At 33.9% G+C, this 24,743-nt stretch overlaps 2 protein-coding genes across 2 annotated transcripts; one reads left to right on the top strand and one right to left on the bottom strand.

Annotated features, from left to right (window-relative positions):
• The first annotated feature begins 8,408 nt into the window (after nt 1–8,408).
• Nucleotides 8,409–9,163, top strand: LOC108339170 (L-ascorbate peroxidase 5, peroxisomal-like). Its single transcript, XM_017576312.1, has 4 exons — nt 8,409–8,539; nt 8,619–8,743; nt 8,822–8,871; nt 9,038–9,163. Exons 1-4 carry the CDS (start codon nt 8,409–8,411, stop codon nt 9,161–9,163), a joined length of 432 nt encoding a protein of 143 aa, XP_017431801.1.
• Nucleotides 9,164–9,357: 194 nt separating this feature from the next.
• Nucleotides 9,358–10,277, bottom strand: LOC108339169 (uncharacterized). The gene is made up of 3 exons (XM_017576311.1): nt 9,724–10,277; nt 9,513–9,639; nt 9,358–9,369 (listed from the first exon to the last, which is right to left on the bottom strand). The coding sequence occupies exons 1-3, from the start codon at nt 10,275–10,277 to the stop codon at nt 9,358–9,360; spliced, it is 693 nt and encodes a 230-aa protein (XP_017431800.1).
• Nucleotides 10,278–24,743: the final 14,466 nt, after the last annotated feature.

Genomic DNA, 24,743 nt, shown 5'->3' with positions numbered 1-24,743 from the left:
TTTCGTGGCCAAAATGTTCAACCAATAAACTTACTTTTGTTCATGCTGTCTGTTCTATATTTAACGAACTCACTTTACTTTTAACAAGTAAATTATCACTATTCGTCCACAATTAATGCGATGCAATTCGTCCACAAATTATCGTTGGAACGCACTAAACTCAAAATCTACTTAATTAGATAAATTATTTTGAATCAATATACGCAACTGCAATTTTTTAACCAAATTAATTAAAATAATTTAATATTTAATCTAGTAATGTCAATCAAAATCAGACTTCACGGTGATTACTTTGCAATTTACAAATTTAACGAGAGTAAACGATGTGAATTTTTCTATATTAATATTATGCATGAAGTTTTAGTCTACTTTATATTTAGTTTTTTAACTATTTATAACAAAATATGATATTACTCATCGATAAAATTAAGTATGTTTTTTTTTGGATAAAATAACATATCTACATATATATTTACTCCTAAAATACAATTTTAGTGACAAATCTAATCCACTTAAATCAAATAAACTTGATCTTCATTATCTAATTTGGTTTATGTTCTTAAGTTTAACGTTTTTTTTTGTAAAATCTAAATTTTGTTTGTAAGGTCTTGAGTTTCTTAGTTACATTTTTCAAATAATTCTCAATAGTTATGTAAGTCGACAAAAAAGGTTAGAAGCGTTAATTACAAATAACTTCAAGATATATTTTAAGTAACAAAATGAATATAAAAGGTTTTAGAAAATGGATTAGATTTAAAATGAATATAAAAGTTTTTAGAAAATGGATTAGATGTTGTTTTTGCATAAATTAATTCAACTCAACTTGAGTTTAGGTTGTCTCAATTCGACTTGGGATCAACTCACTTAGGTTGACCAGAATTTAGTCAACTCAATTTGACCTTCACTTGGGCTAAATCAGCTCAAGGTCGACTCACTATAAGAATTTCTTTAATTATCAACAAAATTTTACCAATATATTATAATTTGTCGATAATCACAAATTAATTACCGAGAAAAATACTGATGAATATCTATGTTGAATTTACCAACGAAAATATATGTCAGTAATGTTAGATGTGAGATTATATACAAAATATCCGTTGATAATATTTGTCAGTAAATTATTCAGTGAAATAAACTTAAAATTTAACCCAAGACAACTCTGTCTCCTTCAGTGGTGTGAATTGAAAGGTGTGAAAGGAACACAGAAGGCGAAATGCATAAGGCGAACCAAGTTACAAATAACTTCAAGATATATTTAAGCTTCAATTAAAACGAAATTCAACCAGTAAAAATGTATTACAAACATCAAAATGAAGTAACAAGAAGAAAGAAGTGAAAAGAAAAAGGAGCAAGAACAGTAAAAACGAAATTGAAATTGAAACTAGAAAACGAAAATACAAAAACCTAAGACTCCAGCCATTGTTCACGTTCAAAGAAAATGAGATTGTTTCTACGTTTTTCAGAACCCCTATTAATTGTGGCTTCATAGGTATAAAACCCTAGACAAGGCAAGTCTGCCCCACTCTAAAAATGGGCCCAAGTCCAAAAGTCTAGCTCAAAATTACACAAACGAAATAAAAATGAAATTACAAACGAAATAAAAATAAAACGCTGAGGTGGAAAATGGTAGATGACGTGACAACTCATCTTGAAGCCTAGAATAAAATTATAAAACTGTCCTAAAAATAATAATGAAAATAATTAAGCTCAGAACATTCAAATTAATTAAAATATGAATTATTGGTCTAATTAAACCCATATAGAAAAATTGAGAAAATAATAGACAATTAAGGACAATTCAATAATTAAATCCAGTACAAAAAGATAAGTGAATAAGAGAAAATAATGATTCATCAGTAGGAGTAGGAGTCACACAAGAAGGATTTCTAAAACTCCAACTCAACCTACACACCATGAGGTAGATAGTAGGCTTCTCCATTCAAAGAGAGCGCTCTCCAAGAGAGGTTAAAGTAGACCTCCCCCATTTCCATGGCAAAGAAGATGTTGAGGAATATCTATATTGGGAGATGAAGGTAGAACAACTTTTTGAATGTCACCAAATTAGTGAAGAAAGAAAAGTCTCCCTAACCATCCTAAGTTTTCAAGGGATTTCCTTAAATTGGTGGGCCTCCCTAGTGAGTGAAATAAGGCTCTCCAACTTCCCACCAATCCAATATTAGAATGAACTCAAGAGTGACATAAGAATGAGACACATACCCTCTTATTATAATAGAGAGCTTATGGAATAACTCCAAAGGCTCCAACAAAGAGAGCTAAGTGTAGATGAGTATAGGCAAAATATGGTGCTTTATATGATGAGGGCGGGAATTAGAAAGGAGAGTGACATCAACATCTCTAGGTTCCTTAGTGGTCTTAACCTTGAAATTAGAGATAAAGTAAAGTTGGTACCATATCAAGATTTGAATGATTGGGTACAATTGAGCATCAAAGTGGAACAACTTTTGAGAAGCAAGCTTCACTTTAATTATAATGCTAAGAAAGACTACAATAGGGAGGTAAGCAAGTGGTAGAAGAAGAACCCTCTAGGAATCTAGAGAAAGAGAAGAAAAAAGAGAAAGAAAGAGAAAGACCAAGGGTAGGAACATCATCTCACATTCGGACTAGTGACATTAAATGTTTCAAGTGTCTTGGTAGAGGTCACAATGCCTCACCAAAAGAACCATGATCTTAAGAGGTAATGATGCTTATAGTAGCCAAGAGGATGAGAGTGAGAGTGAGAATGAAAAGCATAACGCATCCAAGGGAGAAGATGCCTATCCTTGTGAAGGAGAACTTCTTATGATAAGAAGAGCTCTCCATAATCAACCTAGATCCCAAGAACTAACACAAAAGGAGAACATCTTTCACACATAATGTAAAGTTTTTGAAAATATATGTTCTTTTATTGTGGATAGTGGATCATGTTGTAATTTTTGTAGTCCTAGGTTGGTTGAGAAATTAGCACTAACTATCTTGCCACATCCATAACATTATCAACTTCAATGGATCAATGATGATAAAGGCATGGTAGTTAATCAACAAGTGATGGTTATGTTATCCATAGGTAATTATAAAGATAGTGTGCTATGTGACATAGTACCTATGGATGCTTGCCATATTTTGTTGGGAAGAACTTGGTTATTTGACAAAGAATCTTTACATAATGGCCATAATAATGAGATAACCATCATTCATAATAAGATAAAGTTTGTACTTCATTCTCTCACACCTCCACAAGTGGAAGAGGATCAAGAATAAAAAAGATTGAAAAAGAAAAAGATAAAGAGAAAAATAGAGACCCTTCTAACAAGCCATGTTTTAAGTGTCAAGGAAAACACTAGACTAAAGAGTGCCCCAACAAAAGAGTCAATATGTTAAGGGCCAAAGGCTTGTGTACAAAAACAAAAGAGGTCTTCTTACCATCTTCCTCAAGAAGCATGGAAAAACAAGACCAAATAAAACATTGTGTTGAAATAGGAAGTCATTTTAAAAGCAGATGCATTCAACACAAGGCAAACAAGAGCTTAAAAAGAGATGCTCCTAAATTACAATGCCTTGATCATTCCTTTGATCAAAGGAGTATGAACATTGGGAGCTATATGCTTTAGGTGATTATCTTAGTGACACTTACTTTATCTCTTATTTTTCGTAGAAGGGTATTTTACCCTGGGGGAAGAAAGTCAATTATCTCCCAAAAGGATGTTTCCATATCAAACTTGAAGATTTGAGGATAAATCCTTTTGAAGAGGGAGGAGATGATGGAATACCCCTAGCCATGGCCCAAGCACTTTCAAGAAGAAGCTAGAATCATTTATGCAAGGTGAAGAAGGCTCTTTCTCATAGGTCATCATGGAGGTTGAAGAGTAATGTAGTTTATTTAGGACTTGTATTCGACCATGTAGTGTAGGTTTGATTAAGGCTTGTATTAAGGCCTAAGTAGCATGTGATTTTCCCTAAGTTAGATATCCAAACCAAGTGAAAAGTGTATGCCATGTGTCATACTTCTATTTGAGAGGATTTTCTTTTAAAAAGGTAGCCACATGACACCTTAGGAGTGAAGAGTTTTTCCTTTTGGAAGTGGCCACATGTCCTTCCACCATTGGAGAGGATTTTATTTTAGTAGTAGCCACATGACACTCTAATAATATAGAGGATTGTGTTTTGTTAGTGGCCACATGTCCTCCCATCATTGGAGAAGATTTGTTGACACTTGTCCACTCGTTAGAAGGCCTCATTTTTTACCAATGAGAGCAAAGGTAGGAGATCATGCTTTTAGGGTTAGAAGGAGACACCATTGACCTATAAATAGAGGTGTCTCCACCCTTGTTTTTCATCTTGGAATTAAGTAATGTTATGCTGCCAAATTATAGTCATACACTTCCTTGATCAAGATTAGCACAACCCTAGAGGTCCTTCTAGTCACCTACCTCATGGAGTTGGCCTAACCTGTCCTTGAACCATCAAACTACACATCATCTTCACCATACACACTTTCATGGAAAGCATAATGTTGAAGCTTACCTTGATTGGGAAATTAAGGCAGAGCAAATCTTTGCTTACCACCAAGTGAATCAAGAGAGGAAAGTATCATTGCTTACTCTTATCTTTCAAAGGTATGCCAAGTATTGGTGGACTTCTTTAGTCTAAGAAAGGAGGCGCCACAATGATCCTCCCATTGAGTATTGGAATGATTTGAAATATGCCCTTAGGAGGAGACACATTTTCTCCTACTATAATAGGGAACTTATGGACAAACTCCAAAGACTTTAGTAGAGGTCTATGACTGCGGAAGAGCATAGGCAAAAGATGAAGTTGTACATGATGAGGGCAGAAATTGTGGAGAAAGAGGAAATTACTTTAGCTAGGCTCTTGAGTGGGTTTAACTTTTATATAAGAGATAGGGTTGAACTTGTACCTTATAGAGATTTGAATGACTTAGTTCAAATGCGTATCAAGGTAGAACAACAAAGCTTGAGAAAATCTTCTTCTAAAAGAATTCAAGTTCAACCTACCTCTTTTGAAAAGAAAAGTTTTAAAGAACAAGAGCCCTTTAAGCCTCTAACTAAAATTCCTGAAAAGACCAAACAAGAAACCTCTACACACACTCGCACTAAAGAATCAAATGTTTTAAGTGCCTAGGAAGAGGTCATATAGTTGCTCAATGTCTGATGAGTGCATATTTATGCCCACATTTTAGATTTAATTTCAAAATTTTAGTGGAATAATTGTGCTTAAATAATTGATTTGAATAAGATTTTGCATGATTGGCTTTATCGGGTTTGGGAATTAAAGAGGCTTAAAATGTGATTTTAGTTGCATAAATTATTTTGGAGAGTCTAATGTTTGTTTATGCATTTGGAATTAAAGTTTGAATTGCAATTTTGAAAATAAAGAAAAGACTAAAGTGCAATTAGAAGAAATTTCTGGACTTCTGTGCAATTATGAATAAAATAAAAAGAGTGTAATTGTAATTTTGGGCAAGTTCAAATCTATTAGATATTTTAAAAGATAATTTAGAGAGAATATATCTTAAGATATTTTATTTGATATTGTTAAATAATTACCTTATTTAACTATATCAATAAATATAAAAAGATAATATTTGCCAAATCTTTTTGAATCTAGAAAAGATATTATCAAATATTCTTAAAAATCGATTAAATCAGTTGAATATTTGGAAGATATTATATATAAGATAAAAGATCTTTTATCAACAGAAGATTAAGAGTCCAATCCCAATCAAACCTATATAAAGAGACCTAGGGGAGGCAGAAAAGATAACTCATTCATTCTCAAACTCCTCCACTAGAAGCATTCATCCACCACTCCTCTCACTTTTATTTTGCCATGTATTCTACTCCGTCAATGAAGGGCTAAGCTTCTAGGGCTATTCCACTATAATTCCATTATGGAATATGAGCTTAAGTTGAATTATTGAATTTGTTTCTTTTGATTATTGATTTGAGTTGAGAATCTACTTTGATTAAATTTAGGAACTTTCATATGATTAAACGAGTTTTTGCTATCAATTGAGAATGTACTTTGATTGGTGGTAATAATTTCAACTATAATTAATTGAGAATTTACTTTGATTAATTAGCATTTAATTTGGTTATGACATTTAAGAATAGACATGATTAAACACAATAGAATTTGATTGAGATTGTACTTTGGTTGAATTCATTGTGAATAATATAGAAAGGTCTTGCATTTGATTAGGAATCTACTTTGGTTAACTACATGATCGCCCTCAAATTAATTAAGAATGTACTTTAATTAATTTGAAACTTGAACAATAATCAATTGAACAATTATCTATGGATAACCGATGATGAATCTATCTTGGAAAAGCAGTGGAATTAGCCTATTTGATCATAATTATTTCACTACAAGAAAAAAGTGAATTACATACAGCCAAAATCCGTATATAAGGCCCAAAATCCATATATAACACTTGGTTATATACGGATTACATACGGACAAAAATCCATATATAATACTATCGTAGCTAGGGTTATATACGGATAAATCCGTATATAACTTATATACAGAACTTATATACGGATTTATCTGTATATAAGTTATATACGGATAAATCCGTATATAACTTATATACGGATAAATCCGTATATAACTTATATACGGATAAATCCGTATATAATGGTTTAAGAAGAGCTAAATAAACACCCTGCATATAGCAGTTCCCCATGCACAATTCATACAAATAGACATGGACATTATAGTGAACATTCACAATTCATATAAGCAGACCTGGACATTATAAATTGCACATTGACATATAAAACCAATAAGCTTTTCACATACACTTAATCCACAAAAGAAATATTGTACATGAATACATAAATATTGTTTACATCAATATAACTACAAGAACAAACATTAGGTAAGTTCATAAACTGATTCTGGTTGTGGTTCTAAATAAGTTCAACAGTAATGGAAATAAGTTCTAAAGAATGCCTAATAATGCATATAATCATTTCCATCTTGTGGTTCATCTGGTGGTTGCTGGTCTGGAGGTTGCTGGTGTGGTGGTTGCTGGTTTGGAGGTTGTTGTTCTGGTTGGACATCATTGGGTACTTCATTTTGAACTTCAGGATTTTGGAGGTTTAAGAAGTCTTGTGCAGCTACGACTGCTGAAGGCGGAAGGAATGGCAGGAGGACACCAATAAAGCCTTCAAAGTTTTGAAGTTGCTGACCATATTGTTTTAATTGCGATTTAAGGTTAACAATTTCTTCTGAATTTTGTTGCTGAGCAGAAGAAGATGCATGTGTCTGTTGGATGTAACTATCAACACAGTCATCTCGGGAACTGACATTTCCAATGTCGTATACGCGTCCCTTGTATTTTCCACCAGCAACCTCTAACCAACATCGGTTTCTCAATCTTTCCTCCTCCGTAGGGTTTAGAGGAGTAGATGTTGAGACAATTATAGATACAGTCTCAAATCTTATTTGAGAAAATTTTTCAACAAATTGTTCCTGTTAAATGAATAAATATTATCATTAAACATAAGGTTTAAAAACCGACAATGTATAACGTGATAGAGTTAGTATAAACTTACATGGGTTTGCCTAGACCTTTCGTCCACAAATTCCCCTGTTGATTGACGAATATGTGTCTGCTGAAATATTTCATCAACATGCACAGACCGACCAAGCTCCTGTGACTGCAAACAAAATGAGTTGTTAATAAATATTTGTAAAGCTTATGATTACAAATATAAGAAAAAACATGTACAAGTTACATATCAAACGAATAGCATGCTCATGCACGCTAATAGATCCTCTAGTGTGCAAACGACCACCCTTTTCAGATGTATGATTCTTCTTTGTCGTTTCACACTTTTATCTATAAAGTGGCATGTTCCACTTTTCCAGAAGACCATTCCAAGTATCATCCCCAGCCAATGAGGTTTTTTTCCTTGAGTTCTAGCTTTTTTATACATCTCTGAGAGTCTATGAGATGCCTTGGTGTGAAATATTTTTTTACCTTTTCCTCATCTTCAGGCTTCCATGAAACCTTTCTCTGTTATATTAGAAATAATAGGTTTGAATAAGTAGGAGTGTTGAAATCTTAAAAGTTGAAAAAGTTTTATATTTTAAAATCAATAAATAAACAAGTTCAAAGTATAAAAGTGTATCACTAACATTTTCTAATTCAGGAAATTAATCTTATTGGTTGTTAGAAATGAATGTTCTGGTTATGAAGGAAACAAAACAAATTATTTTTCTCTAGCTTCAACAAAGTAATCCCTTCCTTGGAATGGCAGCCTCAGCTTCTTGTTCATCAGGTTCATATAAAAACCCTTCACATGCAAAAGCCATTCTGCACTTTGCACCTTCCATTTCATAATCCTCTCTCTGAAATTTATCTCGACGGTGCAATGGCAAAGGCTATAGGTGATGCTGATTATGTGAAGGAAATTGAGAAGGCTCGTCGTGACCTTCACGCTCTTATCTCCAACAGAAATTGTGCCCCTCTCATGCTTCGATTAGCATATGTTACTTATAATTTGTAGCTACTTTCATTTCTTTATCTCCATTGTATATTTCATATAGCAAACTTTTCACTAACTTTTATATCTTATTTGTAGGTGGCATGATGCTGGTACTTATGATGTTAAGACAAGAACAGGAGGCCCCAATGGTTCTATTAGGAATGCACGAGAGTTGAATCACGCAACAAACAAGGGGCTGGAAACAACATTTGTGTTCTGTGGTGAGTCATCTAAAATTAGTTTTTTTCTTTTTCTATCACTTTATAATTCTCACTGCTTTTGGTTTCTTTGTACAACAGAGGACGTGAAGGCCAAACATCCAAAAGTTTCATATGCTGACCTTGACCAAGTTACAATTTTAGTTTTGGCATGTAGTTTCACTCATAAAAAGCACATTTTTTAAGCAAATTTGTAACACATTAATATCAGTTAAGCCAAAAATCATTAGAATTCTTTAAGTTCTCACATGTAACAAATTAATTAACTTGCATGCATTGGATTATTTTGTATTTCAGCTAGCTGGTGTTGTTGCAGTCCAGATTAAATGCAGGAGACCAACTATTGACTTTGTTCCAGGAAGATTTTCTAATTCACCAACTTTGTTTAGTCTCATGCATGTGTTTCGATTTTCTATGTTTTAATTTTCTAATATTGTACAATATGCTACTTTCTTTACTAGGATTCATTGGAATCTCCAGCATAAGGCCATCTTCCAGTTGACAAACAAGGTAAATCAATGTGTTTTTTATTTTGTCTGCAGTTTTCTGTCATTTAGAAGATTGCAATATTTTGAAGATATCATTTCTAATATGTCTCCATGCATGTTTATATTCTATTATCTTTTCATCTGATTCATGTAGAAACTTAAAACATTCATTAATTAATCTATGTTATATTTATTGATTTTTATACACATGAAGAATAGGTTTGATTTACACATACAAAGAATAGTTGCTTAGTGTAAAAGGATTGGGATTGAAAAGTGTGTACCTTAAAACGGTCGAAGAAGACATCTCTAGCTGACTTAGGGATTTGTCCCCATGTTAGCCATGGCTCATCAAACTGTTGCTTGATGGTGGCTGTAATTGCCTTCGATGCAGTTTTTGTAGGATAAAACCTAAACCAAAATTAAACTCAAACATTAGAATAATACAACAATGAATTGGAATATATATATTAATTGAGTTAAATTTTTTGTTACCCTCCTCCAATGGGTGTAATTATTGGACAACTGTTGGAACATTCTTCCACGTAATTGGCGGCTGAACTGGAATGTGGATCTGCATCCTCTATACCAGGTAATGGTGCAATATTTGTGGGAGTTAATGGGTTAGAACCAACATTGGGAGAGAGTGAAGCCATTCGATTAGTAGGCACTTGGTATGGAGTAGGTGTCAAGCCAGGCACTTGTAATGGAGGTGGAAGAGATGTACCAATGGAGGTAGGTGTAGATGTAGGAACTTGATGTGGAGTGGGAGTCAAGCCATGAACAACTAATGGAGGTGGAACAGATCTACCAGTGGAGGTAGGTGTAGATGTAGGAACTTGATGTGGAGTGGAAGTCAAGCCAGGAACAACTAATGGAGGTGGAACAGATCTACCAGTGGAGGTAGAGGTAGGTGTAGTTGGCTGACTGCTTGAACCAATTTCATTATTGAAACGTGTCATCAACTTCACTAAATAAGATTTCTTCCCCTTCCCCTTATCATATTTTCCTGAAGGTGGAAGAGGAGGGTCAGAAGCACCTGATGCCATATTCTTGAACATAATATATGTTTTTATACAATAGAAGAAAAGAAAATATAGAAATAGTACAATCAGAGATAAAATTTTGTAACAAGTAAACCAAAAACAATATTATACTTCAAAAAACATAACTAAAAAACAATATAAACTAGGCCTATGCCAGACAATGTTTAAATAATATATGCACCAATAGTGAAGAAGTTTGTTGCATGATCTTGCGGAAATTTGATGGTTAACAATGCAAAAGCTTTTACACTATTTATGTTAGACTCTAGTTTTAGTTGTCCATAACATTGAAACTATGTTCTCTGTAATTTGGTGTAGTTTTTTATGATTGCAGTGCCAGAAGAGGAAGAGTATATCTGCCATAATATGAATTGGCAAAAGCTAGGCTTTCAGATGATGACATTTTCCAGGGTAAAGTTACAAATAAATGGAGGAAATTCATGAAGGGACAGATAAAGAGGGCAAGGATGTTTTTTGATGAGGCAGAGAAAACAGTTGCAGAGCTAAACCCTGCTAGCAGGTGGCCAGTGTGGGCATCAAGTAATTCCTAAAGAAAAAAAATGGATAATTTGTCATTTTTGAGTTTAACGGAATATTATCTTTCTAGCTTGTGAATCAAGTAATTCCTTGATAGTACATAATAACAAAGATGAGGAAGAGCTTAAGCTTCCTTTCTTTGATCAAGCTACAATCACCAAAGCAACTTATAACTTCTCAATTAACAGTGTATATGGTAATCATATCAAAACCATTAAACTAAATAGAATAGTTATTTACTCATTAAACAAAACATAATAACTACTTACCCTTTTATGGTGATTTTCTTTTTGAATCCCAAAAGCTTCCTCCACTTATCTTACCCTTCGAATACTTAGCAGTCCTATATCACACAAATTCAACCAGAGAAAACCATATAAAACATATATATATAATTAATAATATAAATTATATGTTATAGTCCTCAAAGACTGAGTAAACATACCTTAACACGCCTCTGAATGTTCACTCAATGTCCTAACAATGCACCAAAGTATTCCACAACACACCAACCAAACGACACCCTATTTTATGCCCAAAATACCAAAGAACAAAAGGGTTTAGGATTTTCTCATTTTACAAACGAAATCACTTAGGAATGAACAAAATTTACTTACCACAACAATCATCAATTCAGCAAATCTACAACATCGAACACTGAAAGATGCTTAGACATCCGAACTTCTTCTTCATTGTGAATCACCACAACATTAAACCACTACACATCGAACAAATAAAGATATATATTAAAGGAAGAAAATTCTGGACTCACCATAGACTCACTGAGACTGAATGACGGCGGTCCAAAATCAGAGTGCGAGAACAACAGCCTAGGGTTCCTCTGCAACTGGAAGATCACGGCGGCGTTGACGGAGAACACGATTACCCCACAACGGCACCACGACTGGAACACCACGATTGGAGGCAGGCACTCCTACGGTTCGAGCGACGAAGATGATGGATCGACGAACGAAGATGATGGTTCCAGATTAAGCCTATGATTGATGACAAGAATCGTTTGATGACAAGAATGGCATGAGAAGAACCAAATTTACTAAGCATTAGGGTTTTGTTTACTTACCAGATTAAGCTACTCAGCGCCCAACTACGGCACTGCACCAAACAATGAGCCCCAACCACAGTGTTTGATGAAGGATTGATGAAGGTCACAATAATAGAGAGAGTGACGACGAAGAACCAAAGCACGATCTACACCCACACCGAAGAGGGCTCGAGAGAGCAACACCCACACCAAAGATGGCTCGACAGAAGGACAACGAACTGAGACCGAAGATGGTTCGAAAGAGAAAGGAAAGTGTGATGGTTCCATAGAGAAGAAATCTCGAGGGTTCTAGAAAGAGAGGAAAGCTCGAGGTTGAGAAATGAGACCCAACTTCCACTTAATCAGAAATATATTTTTTTAAAATAATTATTTCCCATATCTGTATATAAAACCCGTAGATAAGACTTGGTTCTAACTACATACGAATAATACACGTTATATACGGATGCCATCCTTGAGTAATTTTCCCGCCACCACGCGCCAACCTTATATACGGAATTTATATACTGAACATTCGTATATAAAAAACCGTATATAATATCTGTATATAACATCTTTTTAAAATTCCGTATATAAATTCCGTTTATAATATTTGCCTTATATATGGATTTAAATCCATACATAAAGTTCCGTATATAAATCCATTATTTCTTGTAGTGTTTCTAAGTTTCCTCTTTGTTTTTCAAACATTAATTCAATTATCATACTTTCTCACTTTCATTCTTGAGAATTGCATAGCATTCATAAGATTCAAATATTGAAAAAAAAATTTGTATTCGTTGGGAGACGACTCAGGGTTACTTTAACTCTATCTACTTTCTTGACTACTGACTTGACAATAATGAAGTTACCTTGAAAAGTAGTATTAATTTGATAGCTTCAACAACAACGTATGAAAATCCCACCAAGAGAACCATAATCATGAGGGCATTGACATCTATAGCAGAGAAGATGAGTCTTCCACTAGTGAGAGTGAGAATGAGCATGAAAAGTCCAATGGAGAGGAAGTTTATCATTATGATGGTCAACTTCTCATGGTGAGAAGAGTTTTGAAAAACCAAACAAGTGTTAAACACATATCCCAAACAAAGAACATCTTTCATATAAGATGTCAAATTCAAAATAAAACTTGTTCTCTCATTGTTGATAGTGGATCATGTTGCAATTTTTGTAGCACTAAGTTGGTGGAAAAATTAAATCTAACTATAATACCCCATCCCAAACCTTTTACGAACATCCTTGGCTTAACGAAAATGGGGATATCACATTAAAGAATCAAGTAAAGCTACAAATTTCCATTGGGAACTTCCAAGATGAAGTTTTATGTGATGTAGTTCCCATGGAGGCTTGTCATGTACTGTTAGGAAGACCTTTGCAATTTGATCATAAAACAATTCATAATGGTCTTGCCAATGCCATCACTATGTATCACCATGAAAACAAATTTTTACTTCATCCTCTTTCACCATCTCAAGTGGTTGAGGATCAAACAAAAATGAAAATCAACAAAGAGAGTGAAGAAAAAGAAAAAAAATCAAAGTCAAAAAGATAATCCTTAGGGATGAAAGAGATTTGTGGGAGAGTGGTGTTCCCTACCACAAGGTTATTCGACATGAAGCTCTTTTGAATAAAAAGGCTTTAGAAAACCTTCTTCATGTAGAAAAACCTTCATACCTCCTTATGTGTCAAAGAACAAGCACATGCGCTTCTAGTGAGTCTAAGACTCAAGCTTTGTCTCCTACCATCAAAATTCTTTTGAAAGAATTTGATGATTTTTTTTTCCTAAAGAAGGACCCATTGGGTTTTCTCCTTTTAAAGGGATAAAGCATCAAATTGATTTTATGCTTGGGGCAAGGGTTGAATGAGCCTATAAATTCACCTTCCTCACACCTTTGTATACACTTTGTGCATTTATGGTAAAGGTATTTTGTTGAGATGACTCTAGAAAATTTTCTAAGCAAAGTCACGGCTAGAGAAAGGGCTTGACCTCCTCTAACGACTTTCCTTAGATAGGTTTACCTTCTAATCTTCGTAGCTCATCACAAACACCACCTCACCATTGCACCCATCCAATCTTCCATCAACTGCACCTTTTATTCCTTTGCTTCCGCTATTTCCATCCACTCTCTTCATTGAATCCATAATTTCTTGGAGTTTCCAACTTCGAGAAGTGTATCATCAAGTGGCTAAGGACCAAGCACAAATGACAAGGAGTATGAAGAAAAAGGAAAAAGAAAAATCAAAGTCAAGAAAATAAAGGAGTAGTCCTTATGAAACTGAGGTGTGGGAGAGTGATGTTCCCTACCACAAGGTCATTCAACATGAAGCTCTTTTGAATAAAAATGCTTTAGAAAACCTTCTTCATATTGAACATGCTTCATACCTCCTTTTATGTCAAGGAACACTCACATGCACTTGTAGTGAGTCCAAAACTCAAGAACTATCTCCTTCCATCAAAGATATTTTTAAGGAATTTGATGATATTGTTTGTAAACATTGACAAATACACATTTTGTGTAGATAATATCATTTTTTTGGTTCTGTGGTCAATAAATAATGGGGTTCATGTGGAACCTGAGAAAATAAAAGCCATCCAAGTGGTCAACCCCAACGAATGTAGGAGAAGTTAGAAGCTTCCATGGATTACAAGCTTTTATAGAAGGGGATTTGAGGATGGAGATGGTTCCTTACATTTGAGGAAAAATCCTTCCCAAGATGGAGGGGATGATAGCTTGGGCTTAAGCCCATACTCTAATCCAGGCCCTATTACTTTAAGCATGGCTAAAAGACTCTAAGAGGACCTTGAAGATACATCAAGCAAGAAAAGGTGAAGAACTTATTCACTTGGATGCAAGGAGAAATGAGCTTTTGAAATAGCCCATCACCTAGCGTGAATCCTGGACCACCCAACGCGCTTGAATTAGTCAGCTCATTTCAGCACGTGTAGCTCATTTTTAACATGTTTGATGCATTGTAAATGTGTAGATATGTGACATTCAATCCACATCAGGTGCCTAATCATCAGGATCTTGATCTGAACTGTGGGAGGCTTGAATCAGCCTATAAATTCACCTCCTTCATCCTTTTGTACTTACTCTGCGATATATGTAAGAGAACTTTGTTGAGATCGCTCTAGAATTTCTTCTTCTACAAAGTCTTGGCTAGAGAGAGAGCTTGACCTCCTCTAGCCACCTTCCCTAGATAAACTTCCTTCTAGACATCATAGCTCATCTTAAACACCATACATACCTTGCACTAAGAGCTAACTACTTCATTTTACTTCATTGCTTCTTTGTTTTTTGTTGTATCATCTTACCTTCTTCATTGATCCAACTCGTGTTCACGCTTTCCAATAATCAATGTCAATAGGAGGAGTGTATCAACCATCATCTAAACAAAGTAGACTTTTTTATACTCTTATCTCAAGTTATTAAACGCAACTCTGCGAAAATATTTTGATTGTTTAGTGGGATTAAACCTTCTAGTAAAAGGGTGACCAACTAAATTCAGTACAGAATCATGGCTATGATATCCATGTATAACCTTTAATCAAATAACATTAAAACGAGATAATAATCAGAAAATAACTTATGGTGAAAACACAAGACTTAGAGTCTGAATCCCAAACACACAAAACCTAGAACCAGAATCCCCAACATAGAAAAGCTTAGGAAAACACTTAGGTTCTTAGGAAATAGAAAATCATCTAGGTTAGAACACCTAGACGCATGGCTAAACGCTGTTGTGGCTAAAACGTCTAAGAGAATGAAAGTTAAATGCTTGATGTTTATCATACCTGAAAAAGGTATTCAACATTAGTCTCGAAAAAAAAATAGGTCAAGACAATGTCTCTAACAAAACATATTAAAAGAAAAATATCAAAATATAAAAAGAAAGCTTAAACTAGCTAATTACTATCTGTCTAAGAAGAGACAAAACCAAAAGAAGCGTTTACTTGACTAAATGATACCATGAGCTTTATTAAAATAGAATGACTAAATTTCTCACACCAAGAGGGGTGGGAGGGTGAATTGGTGGTGTAAAAACAAAAGCTTTTAAAATCTTTTTAACAAAATATGATGCCTTTACACTTTTCTTGAATCGCAAGGTAAATTATTTGCAATGCAGCAGAAACTTAATCGAATATGCAAAGAACTTAATCGAATGAATAAAAGAGAGTAGGGATTAGAAAATTCAAACACTGTGTTTTTATACTGGTTCGGCCAAGCCTACATCCAGTCTCCTTCCAACCACAAGAAGCAAATGCACTATAAAGATCAAGGTTTTTACAACAAGGTTTTAATAGAGACCTCACGTCAAAAATATAAAAAACCTCTCTAACTCTCTAATCTAATATAGGCAGTAAACAACAAGACCAGTAGCAAGAACACCCTCTTCTGCTGTCTAACCCTTTGAGGCACCCTCAAAGTCAAGAACACCACCGTTCTTCTTCCTGTAATCACAACAGGGAAACCAAACCAATCTTGAAAAGATTGTAAATCTTGATCACACAGTAAACACCCAAATGTGCAGATTGATCAGACATTTGAAACACAGCTGGTCTTGCTCCTCAACAAATCTTAGAATCCTTTATCACCATGGTCAATCTTGATTCTTGGAGCTTTTCCCTTCTCTATAAGATCACACAGCTTTCTGTAAAAGAATATGAAAGTGTTAGAATCACTAAAGTTCTTACATAATTCAAAACAGCGTCAATTTATAGTTAGAGACATATCAGACGCATTTTAATCAACTTTGCTACTAACTTAATCAAATACACCATTGAGTTATAACAGTTTAGCAGCAATCACAGCAATTAATTGAATGTACAATTAATGCAATCGACTATCATTTAATGCTTGGTCAACACAATTAAAATTATGATCGTTATGTTAGTTGTGACAAGCATATAACAGTTTTTCAAAACATCAACGAACTTAGTCGAATACAAATCACATGCAATCGATTAAGCAACAATACTTAACACATTTTTGAAAACTTTTCTTCTTGAAAAATCTCACAACACACTTGAAAAGATTCTGTGCAAACACACGAGTTTTAATCGATTCACCCCATAATGTAATCGACTTAAAACTGTTGTTTTGCACATATTTAAAGTTCAACTAAAGTGCATGTGATTTTCCTTTTCCAAAAACATATGTCATGCGTACACATTTAAAATCACATATTTAACACAGTGATATGCAATGAACAACACAATCATGTTCTCATATATGCTTATACAGATTTAACACAGTAAAGAACAACATATAATATGTAAACATAGAACATGTAACACGTAATATACATGTGTTATTAATTATGTGTTGTCATCATCAAAAACACAGATATTTCTGAGATTGGGTTAAGCAACACTTGTGCTCCCCCTATCAACAAGCTTAAACTATACTTCATCCAATGATGAAGTATCTATACTAAATGCTACCTAAAGATAGAAAATAAAAAAGCACCTTATTGTTCTAAGAAAGCATTAAATGACATTAAATGCTTAACGTTCAAAAATAACAAAAAGTGATAAAAAAAAAAGACGTATCTACTGCATGCACAATTTACTATACGTTTGCAGATAAGTTATTCTACATGCATCCATAGAGCTACAAATCAAATATCAAAAAGTGGACGTTAGAGACAAAGGAGATATTCACAGAATGTTCTTCATTTGAAGCCATAACAAAAAAGAGCGTACAACCTACTTCAAGAAAAGGTTTGAGAAAGCATGCCTACTCTGACAAGTTGACTTACCCAACGACTGTTGTACGAAGAAGAAAGAGAAAGCACGAGTATTAAGGCTACAAGCTCAATCTAACAAACAAATATCCATGAAGCCCTTAAGAGGATAGTCAAGTGAGAAGCTTAGAACGAAATATTCATCCTTAAAAGCAAAAGAGAAAGAGCTCAAGAAAATACATTTGAGTTGAAGAAAAGAGAAGAGAAGAAAAGAGAAGAGAAGAGAAAATGAGGAAAGAAATACTCTCAAGCTTCATTGTTATATTTCTTATAGTTGGAACAGAAAAGAGACAAACACCTGCAAGGGTTTAGACTACTTTGTATTTGATTGCGGCCGTACCCGAATCAAATTAATGTGCAGTATACTAGGAAGTGACTCCTAGATCGTCTCTCAAGGACCAAATTTGGACAGTTTAACAAATTCAAATTAACACAATAAATGATTAAATTAAACGCGAACTAAAGACAGGTTGTCCAATAGTTCAGTTATAATGCTTCCAATCCTTGATTAGCAATAAATTACACGCTCATCTCACCCTTATCCAACACGAATTAACCAACTAAGCGAAGGTTAATCCAGTCTTCAAAAATGTAAATTAAGAAAACACAATGCATATGTCTAATCAATTCTGCACCACACAGATTAATCAACTAATTGGAGATTAAACACAAATTAGACAACTAAGCGTGTACCTAATTGCAGCACATAATAGATTAAACATAATGCAAGGCAAGATGAATAGAGTCACAATGACAACACAATAATCTCATGGAAACAATGCAACATCCCTAGTTTCCAATCTAGCAAATTTAAGCTACTATGGAATACAAAAATGAAGAACACAAGCATTTCATTAGGTTTTTAAAACAAAACAGAGAAAAAAACTCAATAAAATGAAAACCTAAGCAAAGACAAAAAACACATTTTACCAGAATACGAAATTCAAAACAGAAAACAAATTTCATAGTAGAAACAAAAAAAGAAACGAAAAGAAATTCAAAATGTGATTTGAAACTAGGAACGAAATTGTAAATGGAAATCAAACTGAACAGCAGAACGAACATGACACAATAAACATGGAATTGGAATGAAACCCAAATTCCATTAAAACTGGAAAACAAAAAAACGAAATAAACCTTAAAGAGAAGAGCATTGTTCACGTCTTTGCATAATAGAATGGCAAGGGAATAGTAGAATATGTTTTTGAAGTGTAAAAATGTAATCGTGAGCTGTTGGGCAGTTTACCCTAGGTTAGTAAGTTAGTCCCAAAAATGGGCCTAATAATGCTAAGTCTGACCCAAAAACAAAGAAAACAAAATTACAATTGAAATTAAACTAAAATTCTGATGTGGAAAATGGTTGTTGATGTGGTAATCCTCTTGGAGTCCCAAAATATAATTCTAAAATTGTCCTAAAAATAATAACTGGAATAATTACGCTCAGATAATTCAAATTAATTAAAATAAGAATTACTGGTAAATTAAGCCCAAATAGCAAAATTGAGGAAATATTTAGCAATTAAGCATAATTCACTAATTAAATTTGATGCGGAAAGCTAAGTGAATAAGACAAAATAATGATTCATCAATATTGTATCTACATCCTCTCTAAGAGAGTTATAGTCTGAACAACTTGTAAACAATCGTTGATTGCAATTCTGAAGGGAAGTAAAATACTTAAAACTAAACTTTATTTTTATTTTTCTTCTTCCTCCAATTATTTGAAGTTGTGATTGAAAATATTGGTCCAAAGATTATGGAAACTGCTCACATTGTGACTCATAATAAGTCATTGGTTGCTCATAATGTGGTTCAAAAGAATGGTCAGAGTATGACTCAGAAGATTGTTGTAGTGATGTAGTTCGAGTCGACCTAGGTCTTGGTCGATTTAACTTGACCTAAGCTCGAGCAAACATGGTTCAACATGATGTGGGGATCATCCCAACTTAGTTTGACATGGTCTTGACCTAGTATCTAGGCCCAAACTAAACTATGACAATCCTGAACAAATTATTTTCTCAGTCCCACCAAAATTAGCCCAATCTACATTTAATGGAGCTTGACTTGACATAAGTCTAGCCCAATTTAACTAACCGTGATCCTATCTCAATAGTTTTTTAATTTTTAACAATTACTTGATATTTAAATAGTTTTAGAAATTTGATTGTAATTGAAATACTTATTGAAACAAGAAAATTAAAATTCATTAAATTTAAATGGTCTTATCCAAATAAAACTTTTGAAAAATAAAACATAATGCTAATAAAAATTGAATATATTTGAATGTCTTACAAATTTTGGAATATAAAAAAAACTCTGAAGAATGATGGGTTTAATTAGGTCCAACAGTCCAATTAAAAACTTTCAAATCTTAGCAAAGTCTATTTACAATAAATTCGCCTCAACCTAAAAATAATAATAATAAATAATAGAAGAAATCAAATCCAACTATCTGGATGTTCATTTTCAAGTCCTAAAAATGTAGTATCCAATACAACTAAATTTAAAAAAAAAAAATATTTTCAAGAAAAGGTAAAGCCAAAATAGTGAATAATAATTAGATGAACTGAGTATGCGTAATTCAAATAATTATTACTAACGAGTCCAACTTATTATTATTATTATTAACGAAAGAAAATAAACTAAAATTCTAAAATTGGACAAATGGTAAGTGAAATCCATGTATAAATAAGTTATAAATATACGTACGAAATATATGCTATCAAATAGTAACCATTTACACTCTAAATTAGATGTTTACAAGAAGGCTTTTAGTTCCTGCACACCCACAATTTCTTTGGGCACACCCTTCAAATTTTCAAAAATGATCATTTTTCTCTAAGTAAAAGTGACTTTCGAATTACATATTCTTGAAATTTTTTGGAAAACACTGTCAAGAATATTCGAAACAAAAATTTTGGAATAGAATTTCTAGAATAAGATTTCAGAAACAAAATTTCCGAAATCATGAAATGAATTATGGAATAAGTTTTTCGGAATGAAATTTCTGAATGAACTTTCTGAAACATATATAATACCTATAGAATGCCTTTTGGAGTGAGTTTTTCGAAACATCCTTAAATGAAGGGATCGCGATATTCCAACAACGATTTCTTAACACTTTTTTTACAACGCCACGTGTCGCATGTTCATTGGTTTGGTTTTAAAATGAATTTTTTTAAAAAACCGTGGAAGTGGAAGTCCGTAAGTTTTGTTTTAATTGAAAATCCCAAAATACCCCTCTGTCTGTTTCATTGGAAACCTCTGTCTGTTTCATTGGAATGGAAGGTTGCGTTTCCTGCCTCTTGAGTTTGCTTTCTCTGTGATTGTTCTGTGTGCGTCGTGTTGTCTCCTTCCAAATATGCCCCTTGTCCTATTTCATTAGAAAGCAATGTTCTCTGCATTCTTCTTCTCGTTCTCATTCTCCCTCTTTGTTGTCGCTCTCGATCTTGGTTGTCGTTCTTCTTATACGTTTTCGTTGCATCTCTTCGTTTTGCTCAACATCGTCCTCTTTGTTGAGGGTATTGTGCGAAATGGCAAGTTTCGGTAACCATGGTCCTTCGAACAAGGTAAATGCGTTATTCCTCCTTTTTCGTCATTGCGTTTTTGGTTTGGCTTTTGGGTTTTCCCTTTTGTGCTAAAATTTTTGTTGTTTTCGTTTTAGGAATTTGCCCTTTTGCTTATTTTGTTTGTCGTTGATGCAGAGAAAGTTTTATGCGTGCTTTAGACGAGCAAGACAATCTAATTGCAGAACTTAAACGGAGGGTTGTTGTCCTAGAGGCAGAGTTGGCTGAAGAGAAAGCTAGAAGAACAAATAAAGATGATGGTGGACAGAGTGTGCCTCGTGCAGAACCCTTCATGAACAATGAATTTGTTTCCCCAGGAGGCATGTCCACCAATCCACCTCCTATGAAGACGTATGTAGGGTCGGATCACGAAGGCGTTACAAGAGTAGAGCGCTTAGGACTCCTGGAGATGGATTGTTTAGAATAAAAAATGAGTGATATATTGATTGGTTAAAAGAATGTAATACAACATTGAAATAGATGAACAAATTGTGTAATGTAACCTATTTTGTTCAATGATATAAAATATGCATCTTTGCTTGTGTTACTTATTATTAATGTTAATTGAATTCCTTTTTTATTGTCATTGTGAAATGAGCTTTTATTTGGAATGTGAATGAATAAAGTGGCCATTTTGATTGAGTATTCATGTATGTGATGGATGAATGAAACAATATTTGTGAGTACAGGATGGGAAGTCATGTTTTGGCAACCCATGATGGAGGAAAGGAACAATGTTTATGAGATGAGCAACTTGGGTGAAGTCCACAAACTTTTGAACCAAAAAATTGACTTGTAATTGTTTACAGGTTCCTGGTAAACGATTACAGGACAAAATCTGGATTTTGTACAGAAACTTGAACTATAGGAACCAGCTGTGGTAACCTAGGTGACCATAGTCAAACTTTTTCATATTTTGGCATAAATCTCATGGTTTTCACTTGAATTTGTTGTTTAAGTGTGAGTATAGGGTGAGAAGTGATGTTTTGGCACCCCATGATGGAGGAAAGAAACAATGTTTATGAGATGAGCAACTTGGGTAAGATAACATGCTGTCAACTTTGACCTTTGCTAGCTATTTTACTGATAACTTTTCCCACCGACCTCCAAATGATGTGATTCTTTTTTTATGAGAACCTAGACTCAAAAATCTTTCCAATGACTACTAATTTGTAATTTTTGGACATCTGAGTTGGTACAGTTTATTCTTTCAAGTTAGCGTTTCATATATTCTTGCCAACTCTAACCTTTGCTTGTTCTTTTGCTCATAACTTTCTTCACCGAACTCCAAATGAGTTGATTCTTGTTTTGTTGGAATCTAGACTCAAATACCTTTCAAATTATGCCTTAGAAATCAAGTTTACACCTTTTTTGACACTGTAATCGATTACAAGGACACTGTAAACGATTACACGAACAAAATCCAAGATTTGTACAGAAACTTGTACTAGAGGAGTCAGCTGTGGTAACCTAGGTGACCATACTCAAAAATTTTAATTTTTTGGCATAAATCTATTGGTTTTCACTTGATTTTAGTGTTTAAGTGTGAGTAGAGGCTGAAAAGTCATGTTTGGGCACCCCATGATTGAGGAAAGGAACAATGTTTATGAGATGAACAACTTAGATGAAGTCGTGAAACTTCTGCACCCAAAAATACACTTGTAATCGTTTACAAATTCTTGGTAAACGATTACACGAACAAAATCCAGCATTTGTACATAAACTTGTACGGGAGGAGTCAGCTGTTGTAACCTAGGTGACCATAGTCAAAATTTTTAATTTTTTGACATAAATCCGATGGTTTTCACTTGATTTTAGTGTTTAAGTGTGAGTAAAATCTGAAAAGTCATGTTTGGGCACCCCATGATTGAGGAAAGGAACAATTTTAATGAGATGAACAACTTAGATGAAGTCTTGAAACTTCTGCACCAAAAAATACACCTGTAATCGTTTACAGATGCTTGGTAAACGATTACATGAACAAAATCCAGGATTTGTACAGAAACTTGTACTGGAGGAGTCAGTTGTGGTAACCTAAGTGACCATAGTCAAAAATTTTAATTTTTTGGCATAAATCCATTGGTTTTCACTTGATTTTAGTGTTTAAGTGTCAATAGAGGCTGGAAAGTCATGTTTGGGCACCCGATGATGGAGGAAAAAAACAATGTTTATGAGATGAACAACTTGGGTGAGATAACATGTTGTCAACTTTGACCTTTGCTGGCTATTTTACTGATAACTTTTCCCACCGACCTTCAAATGATGTGATTCTTTTTTTATTAGAAACTAGACTCAAAAATCTTTCCAATGACTACTAATTTTTAATTTTTGGACATCTGAGTTGGTACAGTTTATTCTTTCAAGTTAGCGTTTCATATATTTTTGCCAACTCTGACCTTTGCTTGTTCTTTTGCTCATAACTTTCTCCACCGAACTCCAAACGAGTTGATTCTTGTTTTGTTGGAATCTATACTCAAAGACCTTTCAAATTATGCCTTAGAAATCAAGTTTACACCTTTTTTGAGACTGTAATCGATTACAATGACACTGTAAATGATTACACGAACAAAATCCAAGATTTGTACAGAAACTTGTACTGGAGGAGTCAGCTGTGGTAACCTAGGTGATCATAGTCAAAATTTTTAATTTTTTGGCATAAATCCATTGGTTTTCACTTGATTTTAGTGTTTAAGTGTGAGTAGAGGCTGAAAAGTCATGTTTGGGCACCCCATGATTGAGGAAAGGAACAATGTTTATGAGATGAACAACTTAGATGAAGTCTTGAAACTTCTGCACCCAAAAATACACTTGTAATCGTTTACAAATTCTTGGTAAACGATTACACGAACAAAATCCAGCATTTGTACATAAACTTGTACGGGAGGAGTCAGCTGTTGTAACCTAGGTGACCATAGTCAAAATTTTTAATTTTTTGACATAAATCCGATGGTTTTCACTTGATTTTAGTGTTTAAGTGTGAGTAAAATCTGAAAAGTCATGTTTGGGCACCCCATGATTGAGGAAAGGAACAATTTTAATGAGATGAACAACTTAGATGAAGTCTTGAAACTTCTGCACCAAAAAATACACCTGTAATCGTTTACAGATGCTTGGTAAACGATTACATGAACAAAATCCAGGATTTGTACAGAAACTTGTACTGGAGGAGTCAGTTGTGGTAACCTAGGTGACCATAGTCAAAAATTTTATTTTTTTGGCATAAATCCATTGGTTTTCACTTGATTTTAGTTTTTAAGTGTGAGTAGAGGCTGGAAAGTCATGTTTGGGCACCCCATGATTGAGAAAAGGAACAATGTTTATGAGATGAACAACTTAGATGAAGTCTTGAAACTTCTGCACCCAAAAATATACCTGTAATCGTTTACAAATATTGGGTAAACGATTACACGAACAAAATTCCGGATTTGTACAGAAACTTGTACTAGAGGAGTCAGTTGTGGTAACCTAGGTGACCATAGTCAAAATTTTTAATTTTTTGGCATAAATCCATTGGTTTTCACTTGATTTTAGTGTTTAAGTGTCAGTAGAGGCTGG

The sequence above is a fragment of the Vigna angularis genome, chromosome 5 (genome assembly GCF_016808095.1).
Source record: "Vigna angularis cultivar LongXiaoDou No.4 chromosome 5, ASM1680809v1, whole genome shotgun sequence".
Classification (NCBI taxonomy): Eukaryota; Viridiplantae; Streptophyta; class Magnoliopsida; order Fabales; family Fabaceae; genus Vigna; species Vigna angularis.
Note: the sequence above shows the minus strand (reverse complement) of the source record. Positions and strands in the feature narration are given on the sequence as shown.